This window comes from Typopeltis vanoorti, chromosome 5 (assembly GCF_054136105.1).
Source record: "Typopeltis vanoorti isolate ZY-2024b chromosome 5, IOZ_Tvanoo_1.0, whole genome shotgun sequence".
Classification (NCBI taxonomy): domain Eukaryota; kingdom Metazoa; phylum Arthropoda; class Arachnida; order Uropygi; family Thelyphonidae; genus Typopeltis; species Typopeltis vanoorti.
In genome coordinates, this window is record NC_143553.1 from 133,536,402 (window position 1) to 133,552,477 (window position 16,076).

General features: G+C 35.0%; 1 protein-coding gene across 1 annotated transcript in view; it reads right to left on the reverse strand.

Moving 5' to 3' along the window:
* Positions 1-294: 294 nt before the first annotated feature.
* The window catches only part of LOC150106830 (putative E3 ubiquitin-protein ligase HECTD2), a 103,444-nt gene continuing 87,662 nt past the window's right edge, over positions 295-16,076 (reverse strand). Inside the window, exons 18-22 of the mRNA XM_090393487.1 lie at positions 10,906-10,993; positions 10,098-10,204; positions 3,648-3,763; positions 3,305-3,448; positions 295-415 (exon numbers count right to left, since the gene is read on the reverse strand). Of these exons, the coding sequence (XP_090249613.1) occupies positions 295-415; positions 3,305-3,448; positions 3,648-3,763; positions 10,098-10,204; positions 10,906-10,993 (576 nt within the window). The remainder of the gene's footprint in view (positions 416-3,304; positions 3,449-3,647; positions 3,764-10,097; positions 10,205-10,905; positions 10,994-16,076) is intronic.

Genomic DNA, 16,076 nt, shown 5'->3' on the forward strand with positions numbered 1-16,076 from the left:
TTGGAGAGGGACGAATTGGCTTCGTTCTCTTCTTTATCACAGCAATAGAGAAAAAGAGTTTTAAGGTAGGCACAATTCAAGATCTATTGTTTCACAACGGGTGCTGCTTCTCTGGATCCTTTCACGAGTTCTGACGAACTACATAGGACAGGGAGCGAGATCCTCTTTTAAGCAGCTGATTGAGAGTCATTTTAAATGCAAGAAGCAAATAAAAGCCCCTAACAAACAGCCTTAAATTTTTACGATCATCATCAACCTACCCAGCGTGCCCACGACATGAGAAATAATTTGGTTTCATTCCAGTCCAAATCCCTCGGCATTGGAAATGGCGATTGTTAGCTTTTCTCTTAGTACGTCTCTGGTTTTATATCTGGGAAGGACTAGCTGGTTAAAACACGTGTGAGAAATGGGAAGCCTGCAATGGACAAAAAATACAAACATTAAAAAATGAACCAGATAAAAATTTGAAATATTTTAAGATTCTGTTCAGCAGTTACTACTATAAAGCACATCGCTTATTTTGACCTCAGGTGGTCACTCACGTCTTCTAAGCATTGAGTTAAATTTGTTATCAAGTGTTAATTTTATTTTAGAATTTTATTTAGAATTTTATTGTCTCTCACAAGTTGAATAAATTTGTGGAAATACAAGCACTTTCTAGATGCGAATCTGTTTATTCATATTCTCGTTTGATATTTCATGAACTCCCTTCTAAAAAGAGAACTGCTTGATGCTATAAGTGTATTCGAATGTACCATTCTCTTTCTTGCGAAAGAGAACAGCCTACACGCGAGAGGCCATAGGACGTATGTCAGTAATATATAAGAAAGGATTGAGAGAGAGAGAAAGAAAGAGAGAGAACCTAATGCTGTTCTTTTAAACAGTTCGAGGTTGTAGTCCTTGAGGACGTTAAGTACCTATGGTACCCCAGAGTGCAGAGTAGATGGAATAAAAGAAGAAAAGTTGGTTCCATGGTTTGCATTTAGACTATGTGAATGTCGAGCAGGCAGCTGCTACCCGTACTTCATAGGCTTGGAAAAAAGTATAAATTGATTACTCTGGATGTAATTACTGCTGAAGTGACTAAGAATCTGGGACCAGTATATTATGTTTGTCAAAATCAGTTAACTCTTTATAAGACCGAATAACTCACCTTCAGGCGAAAAGTTCTTTTATATAATTTTTTTAAGCATTCTAGATGGGATTCTAATCTATGTCTTTCCAAAGAGGATAAATTTTCCTTTGACTTCGCAACTGCGCTTCTGAGATACTTGAGGAATGACAGGTGACTAATGTCAAGTATTGTAGCTGATCTCGGTTTTATTTCCCGAAAAATCTGGACCCTTCACCCTCGCAGAATCCCATAAACGTGGATTTAGCTGTCTCTGCGATAAATCTAAATATCTACGTAGGTCATTTCCTGGGTCATCATGAATTTGCTAACAGAAACTGCTAGAAAATTTATAACCTAAAGAAATGCTGGCTCTTAATAATTTGACTCTCCACTCATACATAAATCCTGTGTTGCACATGAATCATGATTGATATTTTGCTATTTTAATAAAAAGAGATCTCTTTGAATAATGCTATCAACTTTTTTACTAAGGTTCCTTCTCAACTGATGCTTGTTAACTTGCTTTTCATCATCTGACACAGCATTTTTTTTTTTTTTTTTTTTTGTAGTTTGGCGGCCTAGTTATAAATGTTCTTTTTTTTGTCTGGAACAATTTAGATGTTTATTCATACAAGTAAGGAAGTACTTTTGTCGTACAAGTGACCTTTATTATTATTCAGAAAGAAAATTTGTTTTGGAGGATTTCACCATGATTTCACCAAATATTATATGAGATATTAACAGTGGCCAAAATGTAACATCATAGTATTGAATTGCCTTCATTAATGAGCTGTAAAATCATTAACGAAAGACCAAATATGTATTCATACATAGCAGATCGGATATTTTTTTTGAAAATATCTGATCTACTATGTACTATATAGCAACTCATAGCAAAGTGACTTAATCACTTTCATGATTTCAATAAAGTTAGCGTTATCAGAAACAATATCAAAGAAGCTATTGTTTGATATCTAATCTACATTGCTTGTAGTTTTGATGTCTGCGACGCTAAAGAAATTTTTTTTTCTTTTTCGAAAAAAGATTTTAAAAAAATCTTTATCAGTATTTCATCAGTATATCCGTATTTTCTTGCACTGAAAACTCGTATCATACAGATGGAATTTGGCAAGAGTTATAGCAATCTCTCGAAATTTATTTAAAAAATATATGTTATATCACGATTACTTCAGGTCCACTCACTCATCTCAAATCGTTTTTGGTAAGTTTTAATAACTTACAAAACAAATTCTCTTCTCTTAAATTGTAATTAGTGTTGGAAAAATAACATAATACGTACTACAACTTATAGTGAAAAATGTTGGCCTATTTGGTTAATGGATGGCAGCGTCTGTGCTCTCCAACCAATAGACCGCCTTCGAATTCGTACTGTGATATGGGTGTTTGGGAAGTCCTTAAAAAGGCAGTAAACGATTTGTGTCGGCCATGTGAGACCACCAGCCTACTTATTGGAGAACAGAAGTGGTTTGAAAGCGTTCCATGATCTGTAATAGGGTTTCTGAGTTACCCTTAGCCTACAGTAACTCGTTGTAAAATTAAACGAATTTCCGAATTATTTCTTAGAAACATTATATGAGCATTCGATGTCCCATTTTAAGTAGTTATGTCGTCTGCGGAAAAGAAAGTCTAATTATCCGATTTCTAAAAAAGTATGATAGTTATGGTCTACTTAAAAAATACTGAAAAATTTTTTGTAACAAAACATCATTACTTATTCAATGAGAAATGAAGTTTATGAAGATTTAAAGGTCAGTTTTTTACTCTATCCAGGCGTCCGTGTATGATACAGACCGACTCTTCTCAAGCATTCCTTCTCCAAAGAAATGCTCATAGGTTGTTCTAATCTTAAGACCCGCAAATAATTGCCCTCTAGTCATATCCACTATATACACTAAATTGAAGAACTGTAATAAAATATCATACTTTAAAAACTCACAACAGTGTGGACTGCACTTGTATTGTGATTAAAAAAAGAATTATTGCATCATTCCTCAAATAATTTTGTTGCATTATACTGAACGTTATTTAAAACTAATTCCTTGCTTAACGAGTTGGAACTAGCATACTTCTTTTTCATATTTTAATGGAGTTCTTAAAAAGAAAGAGAGATAAAATAACTGCATTTGTGGTTCAAGAGTTCCATATCATTCGCGCTCCTGAGATACTTACATTTCAGTATTGTGGTTAAGGGCAGAAATCTTAAAGGTCATTTCTCCCATTCCTCCCACTGGAACACGATCACTTCCCGTTGCAAATCTGAGAAACTGTTTCTGTAGGTCAGAACTGTAAGACTTGAGTATCTCCCAGAATTCTCTAAAAATTAAATTAACAAATAGTAAAGTACAGTGAATACTCAGCCAGAAACTGGAATGCCTGCAATATAAAAAAATAGTTAGGGAAATGAAATCAGTAACAGAATTATGCATCGCCATTTTACAAATGGTGAACCCAAAGGGAAAATTTTCAACAGAAATTTAAAAATTTCTGTTGTAACATGAATCAAGCAACTTACTTAATGATAGGTTCATCTTCATGAAAACCATCATAAATAGTGACCTTTCGTAATTCTTCCATGTCTAATGTTGGACATCCGCACACTAACATTTCTACTTCTTCGGGCCGAAGCATCTTGGGGAGGAAGAAGAAACAAAAAAAGTCAGTTTTGGAAACAGACACTCATTTCATATTTAAATATGAAAAGTGAAAAGAAACAAAATGTTAAATAAACAAGAAACATCAGCTCTAGAATTTTTTGCAACTTTCCAAAAGAAATGATAAAACATTAAGAATAGATGGATATTCAAACGCTCAAAAAAAGGAACTAAATCTCATGCTACAGCTCTCAAGAGAAAAAAAAAATTTTTTTTAATCAGTCTCGATCACAAGACGGAGACTAATTAAAGAGGTCTTGAGACGAGTGTAGTTGTGTCTGCCAGTTGCGTTTATTCAGTACTCAGTTTATCAGTTTTGGAGTGGAGGAAAATCGTGAAGTTCCAAGAGAAAAAATTGTTCCATCTTCGTGTGAGACGAACTAACTAGCTTTGGTTGAAAATGCTCAGAAAACTCTCCTCGTCTCATTGATGAGATTGATTCAAACTGAAGTCTACTTTCCGATCAGAGAAGACATTTAAAGAAAAACCTAATATTACAGTATATTGGAAAAGAAATGAAATCGATCATTTTTGCTTTATCACTTTCTTAAAGTTTTAAAATTCACAGCATTTCTTTCGAAACTTTATATCCCCTAATAATTTTATAATTAAATTGTAATGTTATAATTTAAGGACGAAATTCTATTTGCTAGAGAATTCGAACTCATGAGTATTTCAGATTATAATATTTTAACTTTTATATTTTTTGTAGGTAACAGTAGAAATTTTTTTCCCGTTTGTTTGCTTATGTGAATCCGTACATAAGTCTGTTAGTTTATAGTACATCGGTATTAATACCGTGAGCTGGCTAATGATAACCCTTCTCTAGCGTCGAAACATGGAACTTTTTCAAGCAAATTCAGATCTTCATTAAGCCGGATTAATGTTATGCCTGGTATCACACATCAATAAAACTGGCTGATCCAACTGTGTGAAAGAGTTGATAATGATAAATCTGTTTACAGTAAACTCCTACTTTATCCGATTGATTATCCAAAATTATTTTCTCATACGGTTTGAATGTTATCATATTGTTTGGCTTCTGTTTGAATTTTAATACTTGAATTTTAAATTTTAATATAAATTATACATTTATACTTATAAATGATAATTATAAAGGAAACATAATAGAAATCAAAGTTCTTTAAAAAAATAATTTCTTAAAAGGAGGTTCATTCTTTTTTTATTTTTTACTTTTAAATAGTAAAGTAGGTATAATATAAATAGTTTTAGATCATTAAAATTCAGAAAATATCCTATTTAAAAAAACAATTAACGTAGTTTTAAACAAAAATATTTCGATATTAAACATTATGTTATATTATATTATATTATGTTATATTATATTATATTATGTTATGTTATGTTATGTTATGTTATGTTATGTTATATTATGTTATGTTATATTATATTATGTTAAAAGACACAACGTGTCGACTTACTTACATACGACTTCTTCAGGTGTAAGAAAAGCAAAAACAATAAACGGTAAGGTGGCAACTAGTGTAGAATTACGGAAGGATTTTGATTATTTTAAATTATTCCTGGACATGCGTTCATTTTACACGTTGTCCGTGTTCACGCTTACGTGTTTGGCTAGCTATAACTAAGAAGGATCCAATGAGATCCAAAGACACACTTTTCTTTCGGTTTGATCATAACACGGTGTAACAGTTCCGGTTCATTCCATAAAATTTTGAGATTTTTGCGAAATAGAGCTGATATGGTGAAGCGTAATAAACATTTTATTTCTTCGTCATTGGAAGTGAATCGTGTTGTGTTTTCTAGGAAGTCCTAGAAAACACAACACGATTCCTAGGAGTTTTTTCCTATGAGAAAACTCCTAGGAGTTTTCTCATAGTAGTAGTGCAGAAAGGTATTTCTTAGAAATTGGAGTTATTTGGCTGTGCCATATTTGGCAGTATGACACACACATTCCGTGTAAGAAAGTTTTTTTTTTCACTTAAAATTAACTTGAAGAATAAAGTTCGTCGGATTCTTGTAATTCATGTAGATTCTTGCAATCTTTTCTGCTTTCATTGTGTTTATTATCTAATTTCACAAATGAAAAAAAAATAATAATGCTAAAAAAATAGAAATTCTGTCATATTGCATATGTGAAACGGTAGTTTTTAGATATGTTTAGTTTAAATGTTCCATAATTCTCTAGTACGAGACCAAGAATTTAATTAATGACCTCGTATATGTTAACTCGCGATGATCAATTAATTAATTATAAAATAATATACTAATAAAATAAAATAATTATTATTATTCACTACACTACGCAATCCTACCGTTTACGTTACACCATTCTACTTGTACTTCAAACTATGTAGTATTATTTTTGTGTGTTAATTGCTGGTTTGTATGTTTTTGCAGAGGAAACCCGACTTTCCGGAAGGAAAAAACCCTGCTATCTCTACATGAAACCGGCTAGCTCGCCGTCATTTGAAAAAGTTATTATGAGGATTGCTCGGATAATGGCGAGACTCGACCGAGGTCTTGTCCAATAGATGAGCATAAGCCTGTAGTTCTTCCAATTGCACTATGGAGGCGTCTAACAGAGTCGTGTGGTTAAGTTATTATTATTATTATTAATATTATGACACCTCCAGGGAGTCCAAAGACTCATCGAGAGAGTGTGCAAACAGCATCGAACGATTTCTCTCCTTCCAACTACTAACTGCGCTCAAAATTGCTTAACTTTTTTCGTGAGCCATTAGTAGCAGAGGCTCTACCAATCGACCAAACTTTGCTGGCTACCATAGTTTTATTTTAGGGAGTTCCATTAAAACATTTTAATTACATAAGTTAGAGGATCATCTAGGATCGCAGAGTCCTGATGAGCAGAATATGATCAAGGTTAATTTTATTTGTGATTACCATATTATCAATTATTTAAAACACCAAACATAACGTTAGTATGGAATATATCCAAAATCCTTCACTAGATGGCAGCAGTAACGTGAAATGTGATCATGAAAGAACAGGACAGGAAAGTATTATTCTCTCTCTCTAAATAAATAAATAAATAAGAAGAAGAAAAAAAAAAAAACTCCATCTTTTTGAAGTCGTTCTTCCTAGTCTAAAATTCACTTTCTTTTTGAAATTGTCGTCTGAAGCAAAATTTATGTCCATAAATCTTGAATGGAGCCTCTGTAGCTCAGTTGGTGAAAATGAAGCCTTGGTCGGAAAGACCTGAGTTCGATTCCAGTCCATGACGTGAGAAACCTTTATCAGGTCTTTTCGATTAAAGGTGAGGTAACCTGTCTCATACGGAGGTGGAGGGTTTTCTCGTGTTTTTCATCCCTCAAAACAGGCAAACCGGTCCCGTAAATACACACGGCGAAACGAGAAACCACCTTGCTTAATAATAATCTCCCTGGTATAGTAGCATATTGCTACCCCCACCAACCATAAGGTTGAAGGGAAAATATACACAAAAATCTTGAGTGCTTCGATTGTAAATGAGTTTAAGGAGAAGTATGATAGTTATTGTATGAATAATGGTTAGTGAGTCAATATAGGGTCTCCTACGATGAATCTTCTGACTCCATGGAGACACGTTATAATAATAATAATAATAATAATAATAACAATAATAATAATAATAATTAATATTTATAAATGCATCTTAAAAATACATCGATAATTTATATATTATAATTGACAAGATGTAATGCTAAACTGGAGACAAAGCGTAAACGAAGTAATTTCACGACTAGTCCACGTATATGTATTATATGTAGAGGTTGTTGATTTCGTATCAATTGTCTTAATGGCCCATAAAGCAAAAACATTATGGGAAGCACTGCCCAGACCTGTTTCGAATTTCACTGGGGTCTCATCACCTGAAGCTAGACCCAAGACGAACCAAAGTTAAATCAATGCAGAAGTCACATATTGGTTACAACGTTAATTATACATTGTAACCATGCAAAAATAAATAAATAAATAAATACGCAGTAATCCACCCACACCTATCTCTCATTCAGAGTAATTGATAATAAGGTGGCACACCTTTTTTCTACTTGTATAGGGAAATTATATGGCTTCTACATTGATTTAGCCTTGGTATCTCCTTGGGTCTTGCTTCCGCTGATGAGACCTCAATAAAGATCGAAACCGGTAAGGATAGTGCTATCCCATAACGTTTTTGCATTATGGAATAATACTGAGACAATTGATGTTAAGTCAATAGCCTCTATGTACAAGTAGACTAGTCGTGAAGTTACTTCACGCTTAAGCTTACCCTTGAATATAGGATTAAAACAAGAATATAATTTCTTGCCAAGTGTAATACACATTGAATCAAGCGAAAAAAAACTATCCGCAAATATTCCAAGAATTCTCTGAACGGGTCATTCCAAGTGAAATCATCAGAGGGTGTGTGTGTGGGGGGGGGGGGTAGCGGCTTCGTGTTTGATTTTGATGAAAGCAAGCTATTTAGTTACCTCGTCCTTTTTAGATGGAAGAAAATAATTTTTTTAGACTCTTCCTGGCATCGTATTAATTATGGAAGCGATTTTTATTGGATGTATTCACAAAAATTCCAAATTTCGGAGGGTTTTGAAAGTATTCAGAGATTGTTCTAAATTATCCACTTTGTGATTTTTATTGCCATTTTAATGCTTAAGGTGTGTACATTTTGATTACTTATTTGCATTTTCAGACAAACCAATTTTTAAACGATGGCCATCACATCCATTAGGTGCTCCGAGTGTTCCCCCCCCCCATTTTGTACTCTATCGTACAGGCCATAGGTTGATATATACAGGGTGTTCGGGATAAATTTGACATATTTATAATTAATTATATTTTTCCCTAAGTTACATGTATTAACACACACTTCTCTTCATTTAAAAGTTTGGACCCTTCTTCATTCATATACAAGATGTCAGAAAGGATGGATAGCTGGAACCCACCTGAATCATGGAAGAGAATAACTTGTATCATGATGATTCGTGCCCGCCATCAAAATAAGGATATTACGAATGCTGCCCAATGCTCCCTGAATACAGTAAAAACAATCAGGCATGAACTAGAGACTTGCAATGGTGACTACGAGGATGTAGCAAGAAGAAAGATCCCTAGCAGACGATCTGATTGCGTTCGTACAGCAGAATTCCTCGCAAATCTGCAGGAACAGGTGTTGAAGAACCCTGGCATTGGAATTCGGGCTTTGTTCGTGGAGTTGCTAACTGTAGTCAAGCCCTGGATAACAAGGGTAGCCAATGGTAGGCCGTATGTATGGCAGCAGGATTCGGCCACTTGCCACACCTCTGGGAAAAGTCAAAAATGGTTGTCTGAAAATTTCTACGACTTCACCAGTCCAAATGTTTGGCCTCCAAACTCCCCAGACCTTAACCCCATGGATTATTTTGTATGGGGCGCAGTTGAAAAAGACACCAATCGCACTTCCAGTAATACAAAAGCCCAGTTAATGGATAAAATTAAAACAGTTTTTGCGGCCCTTCCCAGGGAGACTGTAGCATCAGCTTGTTCGAGGTTCCGAAGCAGAATTGAAGCTGTGATCGATGCTAATGGTGGTTATTTTGAGTAAATCTTGTTGATAGTATTGTAATTAACTCTGCCTGTAATGTTTTTTTGTCAATTCATTAAATTTAATAGATACAAAGAAGATTTTCTTTTTCCTTACGAAACTGTCAAATTTATCCCGAACACCCTGTATATACTGCCTCGATAAATTATAAATTATACAAAATACTACTCACCACGAAAGAAAAAATGTACTCGCCAAGTCCCCCCCCCCTCTAATCAATTTATTTAATATGTCCCAGTAAGTCAATAGAGTTCCGTAAAGTAATTATGATGATGATGTATAGTTGTTTGGAGAACATTTCCTTTGTGTGAGAACCATTCCAAGAAGAAGAAACCAATAAATAATAAGAATGGGAAGAATGGTAAAAAGAGTATTATTTTTTTTGGAAAATGTAATTTGTTACATTTTTTTTTTTGTTACTAGAATGGTCCTTTATATTACGCACATTCTTCTGTATTTTCTTATAGTTAAAAAGATTTTATTCAGAAAGTTATTTATAACTTAAATAAAAAAAAAAAATTCTATTTTGTCCTGTCTGCAGCTAATCGCCAGCTGTGGACGAACGTATTTGTCGAGCTCTGGTTCTGTTAAAAGGTGAATCAGCAGGGATTCACCCTGCTGATTCACCATATTCCTAACCTTTTAAAGGTCATACGTAATGAAGGCATTCAAGTTCAATTGTACGCTCTGATTTCAACTGCCAGATACTATTCCTAATCAGTAATTTTTATTATCAGACACTTACAATGAGGGCGTTAGAGGCACATACGCTGTGGAATCCCAAATAAAAGGCTTTGAAGGGCTGATAAATGGCTTTGTTTAGTATTAGCTCCATGTATAGCTGGACATATTCTGAAAGAGAAAAGAGATGTCACCCTATTAAAGAAATACTAATCTGCAGTTTTTAAAGTTATGAATGTACAAGGGCTGATCCAATTATCGGGACAGGATTATTTTGGGGAAATTAGAACTCATACAATTTTTTTTTTTTGAGTCATCATCTACTTTCAACCAGTATCCTTTTGCTCGTATACAGTTATCCTCCCATTGTTCAAAGTATCACTGCCAGGCCTCTTTGGGAACTGTCTGTATCTACCATACCATATCATATTCAGGCGAATATGACATGGTAGATACAGACAGACAGACAGATACATGGTAGATTCGAGGATATATCCTCGAATTCTTCAAATCGTTTCTCTGTCATGGCGGTTTTCATCCTGGGTACAGGGCACGAAAATAATCAGTTGAGTAAGGGCTTGTGGTGAACTGCAGAATGCTATGCTTTACTAACAATTATAGGATATTCAGGCTCATATTCCGCATATTCTCCTACTTCAGAAAACCCGGAAGATCATTAGTGAGTCTGTTTATGAACTGCATCTCTCTAATAGATTGGAAAAGTGGCAAATATTCTACACAGTTATCATTTGAATAGGCTTAGTTACAAAATCCCGTCCAGGTATTTTTTGTCAACCCTCATATAATATCATAGGTAGAACATTTGCTGTCCTAATATTTCAGTTAAAGTACCAGCTTAACTCGCATATTACCTGCTCTATTGGCGTTAGTTACGGGAAGGTTCTCTCCGTCTGTCTTTAGGATGTGAGTTTTTATTTCACCAAACTCCTCTACCGATACCTATGAAATCAAGAAAAAAATTACCGTTACTAAACAGAAATATTGGAATTCCAGTAATTTATTATATATTAGTCACGATTAGTGTTATTTAGTAAATACCTTATAAAGTGCTTTAGCCTCACTTTCATTCTTTCATCATTTTGAACACTTACAAAAAATAGGTACACTTAAGCATGTTTCCACTAACGTATATATAAACTCGAGCAGAGAAGCATAATAAAATTAATTATTATGTTTATGTTATATTATGTCCATAATTTTTTTTTTTTTTTTTTTTTTGTGCATCCACAGTGTTATACTGCCTGAAGAAAGAGCGTTCTAAGTTCCATTCCAGTCGCTGATTAGCGGAACTTTTTCTAAGCCTTTCCTCGATCGGTTCTCAAGTTACTCGATCCTTGGCGATTTCCTTCCGTAAACTCAAGAAAATCGACCGTAGAATCCACTATTTCAGACAATAAATACAATGTTAGGATTAGGGATCACGAGATGGCAACACTTGTAGGCGGCCTCTCTTTACCGGATGCTGTGTATAATTAGTTTTGGACTAGCTATCTCTGATTGGCTGTCGGTGGCGATTTAACTGTCCTCTCAGTCTATAATAATTATATTGGGGACTGAGATCGGAGACTGAACGTCCTCGTCTAATTCCCATAGGAAAATAAAAGGTGTTAGTGAACGGATTGTTGTTGTTTTGTACTTGAATTTATGGAGCTTAAGTAGTGTAATACCTCTGTTTAAATGTATCCATAATTTATTATCCAGTTAGTATGGACTTATCCATAAGCGTAACGTTCTTTGGGACAGGAGGATTTTTAACGATGTGAATCTGTAGAAAGAAAAGGGAAAGGAGTTTAAAATAAAATATATTACGTAATAAAAAATTCTTTCGTTTTATGTATTTCAAATATTTGTAACGTTTGTTTTTCTAGTATTATCTGTGAAGGATAGTTATAATTTATTACTACTAATTACCACCAATTAATAATAATAATAATCATAATATTATTATTAAATGACAGTTCCAAAGAGTCCGAGGACTCATCGCCAGAGGACACACCAATTCAAACAACCCACCGACTATACTATTCAGTCCTCCATCTACACAACGCCTCTATTCATCATCTATTTCCAACGCCATCTACCGCCCACAAGTAGTCTTTTTGCCTGTAAATTGTGTGTTACCTGGGCGATTTGCCTGTTTGAATCTGTAGAATAAATAGATTGCCCATTAGTCCCGTTTTCAAGAAAATTGTCCCAGCATCCCTGTTTTCGAGACATCAATAGTCCATTTTTCAATATTCGATTTCAAAGATGAAATGTTTTCATGTTACATTCATAAAACAAATACCCAATAACTCTTCAACAGTGGCAAATTCTCCGTTTTGTTTAATTTCATACGCACAACTTAAACTGTTTTATCTATAGTTCAGAGAATTAAAAGACAGCAATTCATCGGCATTTGAAGCAAGCGCTGAGAATGAAATCTTTATTGGCAGAAAAGATTTACTTGCCACTGTTAAAGAGTTATTGCATAATTTGATTAATGATAGGTTGTAATATTCACAATTATGCAGAGATGAATTTTATCATACACTAATGAAAACGTACACTGCTTGGGAAAAAAGTCAACGGACACCATAGTGTGAGGAACAAGCAGCCATGGGCTTATTCCTCAATTCAACTTAATTTAATTCTACGTTCTTGGCGGAACTAAATAGAACTGTAGAGTAGAGGAACGTCACCACTAGCTTAATAAGATGTAGGACCGCCTTTCGCTGCGATGACTGCAACAAACCTAGGGAGCATACTTTCCAGAAGCGTACGATAGCGATCAATGGAAATTTTGCACTATTCTTCCTGTAAGCATGTAATGAGGTCCTGGACTGTACTGTTGTGTGTGTGCGGGGGGGGGGGGGAAGAGACTTCCCTTGACCTCACCCAACGCTCCTGTTCATCCAGCAGATGTACAATAGGGTTGAGTTAGGGTTCTGCGGGGCCAGTCAAGTGTGGTGATTCTCATGTCCACGAACCACGCAGTAACTGCGTTACAGCAGCAGCCTTATGACACGCTGCATTGTCTTGCTGAAAGAGAATGTTCAGATACCTCTCGAAGTTCAATGTTCGTGGTACCACAAACAGAGGTCCGAGGCTAAAGCAGGAAAAACAGGACCATGCCATCACACAGCCACCTCCGAATTTCATAGTTGGGATTACGCTCTCTGGTATAGGAGTTTACCGAACATCCGCCTCACCCACACCTGTCTGTCTGCCGGGTAGAGGGTGTAGCGCGATTCGTCACTCCATAACGCTTTCCAAGCTTCCGCGTTCAGCTGTATACGCTCTTTGCACAAGACGCCGCCGCATGTTGGTTTAGGTAATGTTGCATATTGCAGTCCTATCATGGAAACCCATGTTGTGAGCCTCGGTTCTGAATGTTTTTGTGCAGATTCTTGTTCCAGTCAATGCCCATAACTCTGCATTGAATGTGTCGGTCGAGGGATGGCTGTTTTTACATATTATCCTTCGTAGCACCCTACGGTCACGTTCGGTAAGTGTGGTGGATAGCACTGCGGGTGGCACTTGCAGTTGACCCCCCCCTGCGCTTCCATCTCAGTATGGTATGCTATCAGATTGTTAACCTGGGATTGCTCAATTTGTCAACAATTTGCCAAACAGATAGGCCTGCAACAAGGTATCCTATTACACCCCTTTCAAACTCCGTTAATTTCCTTCTCGCACCCATTTCACCCAGACACAGTTGCGCTGACATGGGAACATCATATTCTTTCAATTCATACCGGCTACAAACGTGACTCGTTACATGGCGCGATGCATCTTGTCCATGGGGATGTCCGTTAACTTATTTCCAAGAGGTGCACCTGAATGAGCTCATCCTTTCGATTAATTTACTTCTACGTTTTTGGCGGCACTAAATAGAACTGTAGAGTAGAGGAACGTCTCCACTAGCTTAATAACTATAAATTCGTTGTCTATATTATTAGCACAATAGCCCTAGGTAATTTATTCAATGAATATATCTAATACTTATCTAGTATCTGAAAAGACATTTGTGATAAATAGAAAGATTCCTTTTCAGAAGGTAAAGACTATTTCTGAATTCATTTTGACATTTCTTAATTCCATTGTTGCATTGCTTCAGTAGGAAGAGTTTTTCTCCTAGCGAATTTATTATGCAGCAGAATTGATTTGATATTGATACAGTAAAATCAATGATGATTATACAAATTTATTTCAAAGGAATGAAACATGATGATTTTCATGGGTTTGCGCGTAATGAAAAAAAAAGATATTGAAAAAAAAATATATAAAAACTATATGAGAGACACCAGCCGTATCAGCTATTACAGCAAAATTCCAAGTAATGAAACTGCTGATGGTACAACATGAACTTTAACCAAGCTGGGGCATCGCCCTGTTAAATATGGGTTCCGCTGTGTTCGACAAAAAGGGCGAACAGGAAAAAATCAGTTACTGGGACAAATGCAACCCTCATCAGAATTAAAGATAGCTGCCATCAACGTAAATAAGTGTCAACGAAAAAGAATTGGAACTATCAAAGAAGAAATAGCTATAGTGTTCAATACTAAATACGAATAGAAACTTACGTTTTTCTACATGAAATTGCCTCCAGTTCTTGTATTGCAAGCAGCTTCGTGTAGAATAATCTGGCAAATTTTGAAATAGAAAATTGGGTGCTGAACATTATTTGTGAAATATGATATGATCCCACAAAAAGTTCTACTAAAGAAAAAAAATGGAGAAAATTTTCAGATCATTGGAGAAGGCAGCTTACCGTAAAGAAAAGTTAGTTTTAATTGGAGATCTAAGTAGCCGAATAGGAAATGAATACCGGGCATGTGTAAATAAATGTTTTGGGGGAATCTGGAGAAAAAGCAAAGCTTATTTGTGATCAAGACCTGGATTAGTCATTACACCGTGTTCCTATTATAAAGATGTGCTAAATCGATATGGAGAGAACACAAAAAATTTTATTGAAATTATTATCGTTGATAGTGATATCTGCACGCTGGTTTAAGGTATAATAGTATACAGCGCGGAAGGGAGGTGAAATAGGAAGTGATTGCTATTCAGTTTTAAGCAGGAGAAAAATTAATGTCAGATTCAAAAGAAAAATGTATATGAAAGTTTTAAAAAAGGATCACATTTGAGTAGCTTTCAGAGGTGAACTGTGCACTCAAATATACAAATATTAGAGTAAAAAAATAAAAGACGAGAACCAAACCTGGGAGACAATGGCACAATCTAAAGAAAACGTTGATTGATTAAGATAGGCAGGCATGTGGTGAAGTTGCTTGTAAGGACATGAAAATGAGAATTTTATAGTGGTCTCAAGAAGTTAAGCTGGTAGTCATACATAAGAAGAAATAATTTCCAAGGCTCTTAGCGAGTAAATCAACAGGTGTACCTTCAGATAATAAAAGGAAAATGTAATGTATGTTATGAGTAAAAGTAGCTAAAGAGTAGTTTGAGCATCTTTCACCTGAAATGTGAAAGATGCTCAAATATGTAGATATCAAATGTTTCACGGTGACTTCCGACTGGATTATGCAGTATAGTTAGGTCTAATTCTAGATAAATTGTCCTGTTATAAGTTTATGCTTCCATAAACTCATAAGCTAAGAAAAATTTCAGAAAATAATCATTAGAAAGACCAAACTGGACTCTGGTCAAAGAAGCATTTTCAGAAAAAGATTTTTACTTTAAAACAAAGTGTTTAGAAACCATGGGAATATAACAGGAGCTGTGTTTGGGTTTTGTAAATATGGAAAAGGCATATTATAAGATAGTAAGAGAAAATTATTCAAAACGCTACAATTGTATTATATAAATGGGACATTATGCACAGTAGTATATCTTATAGTTTAAGTGTGAGTCAGCAGCAATCGGAATTTAGAACTGAAGGAAAGCGTGTTTAAACCGATTTTAGCTTATGGGACTGGGAATTGGGTTAGAAACAAATAGCTGATCAAAAACTAGAAAGATATGAGACTTATAAAAAAAAAATTAAAGAAGTTGAATAGATAAGATCAATGACAAAATA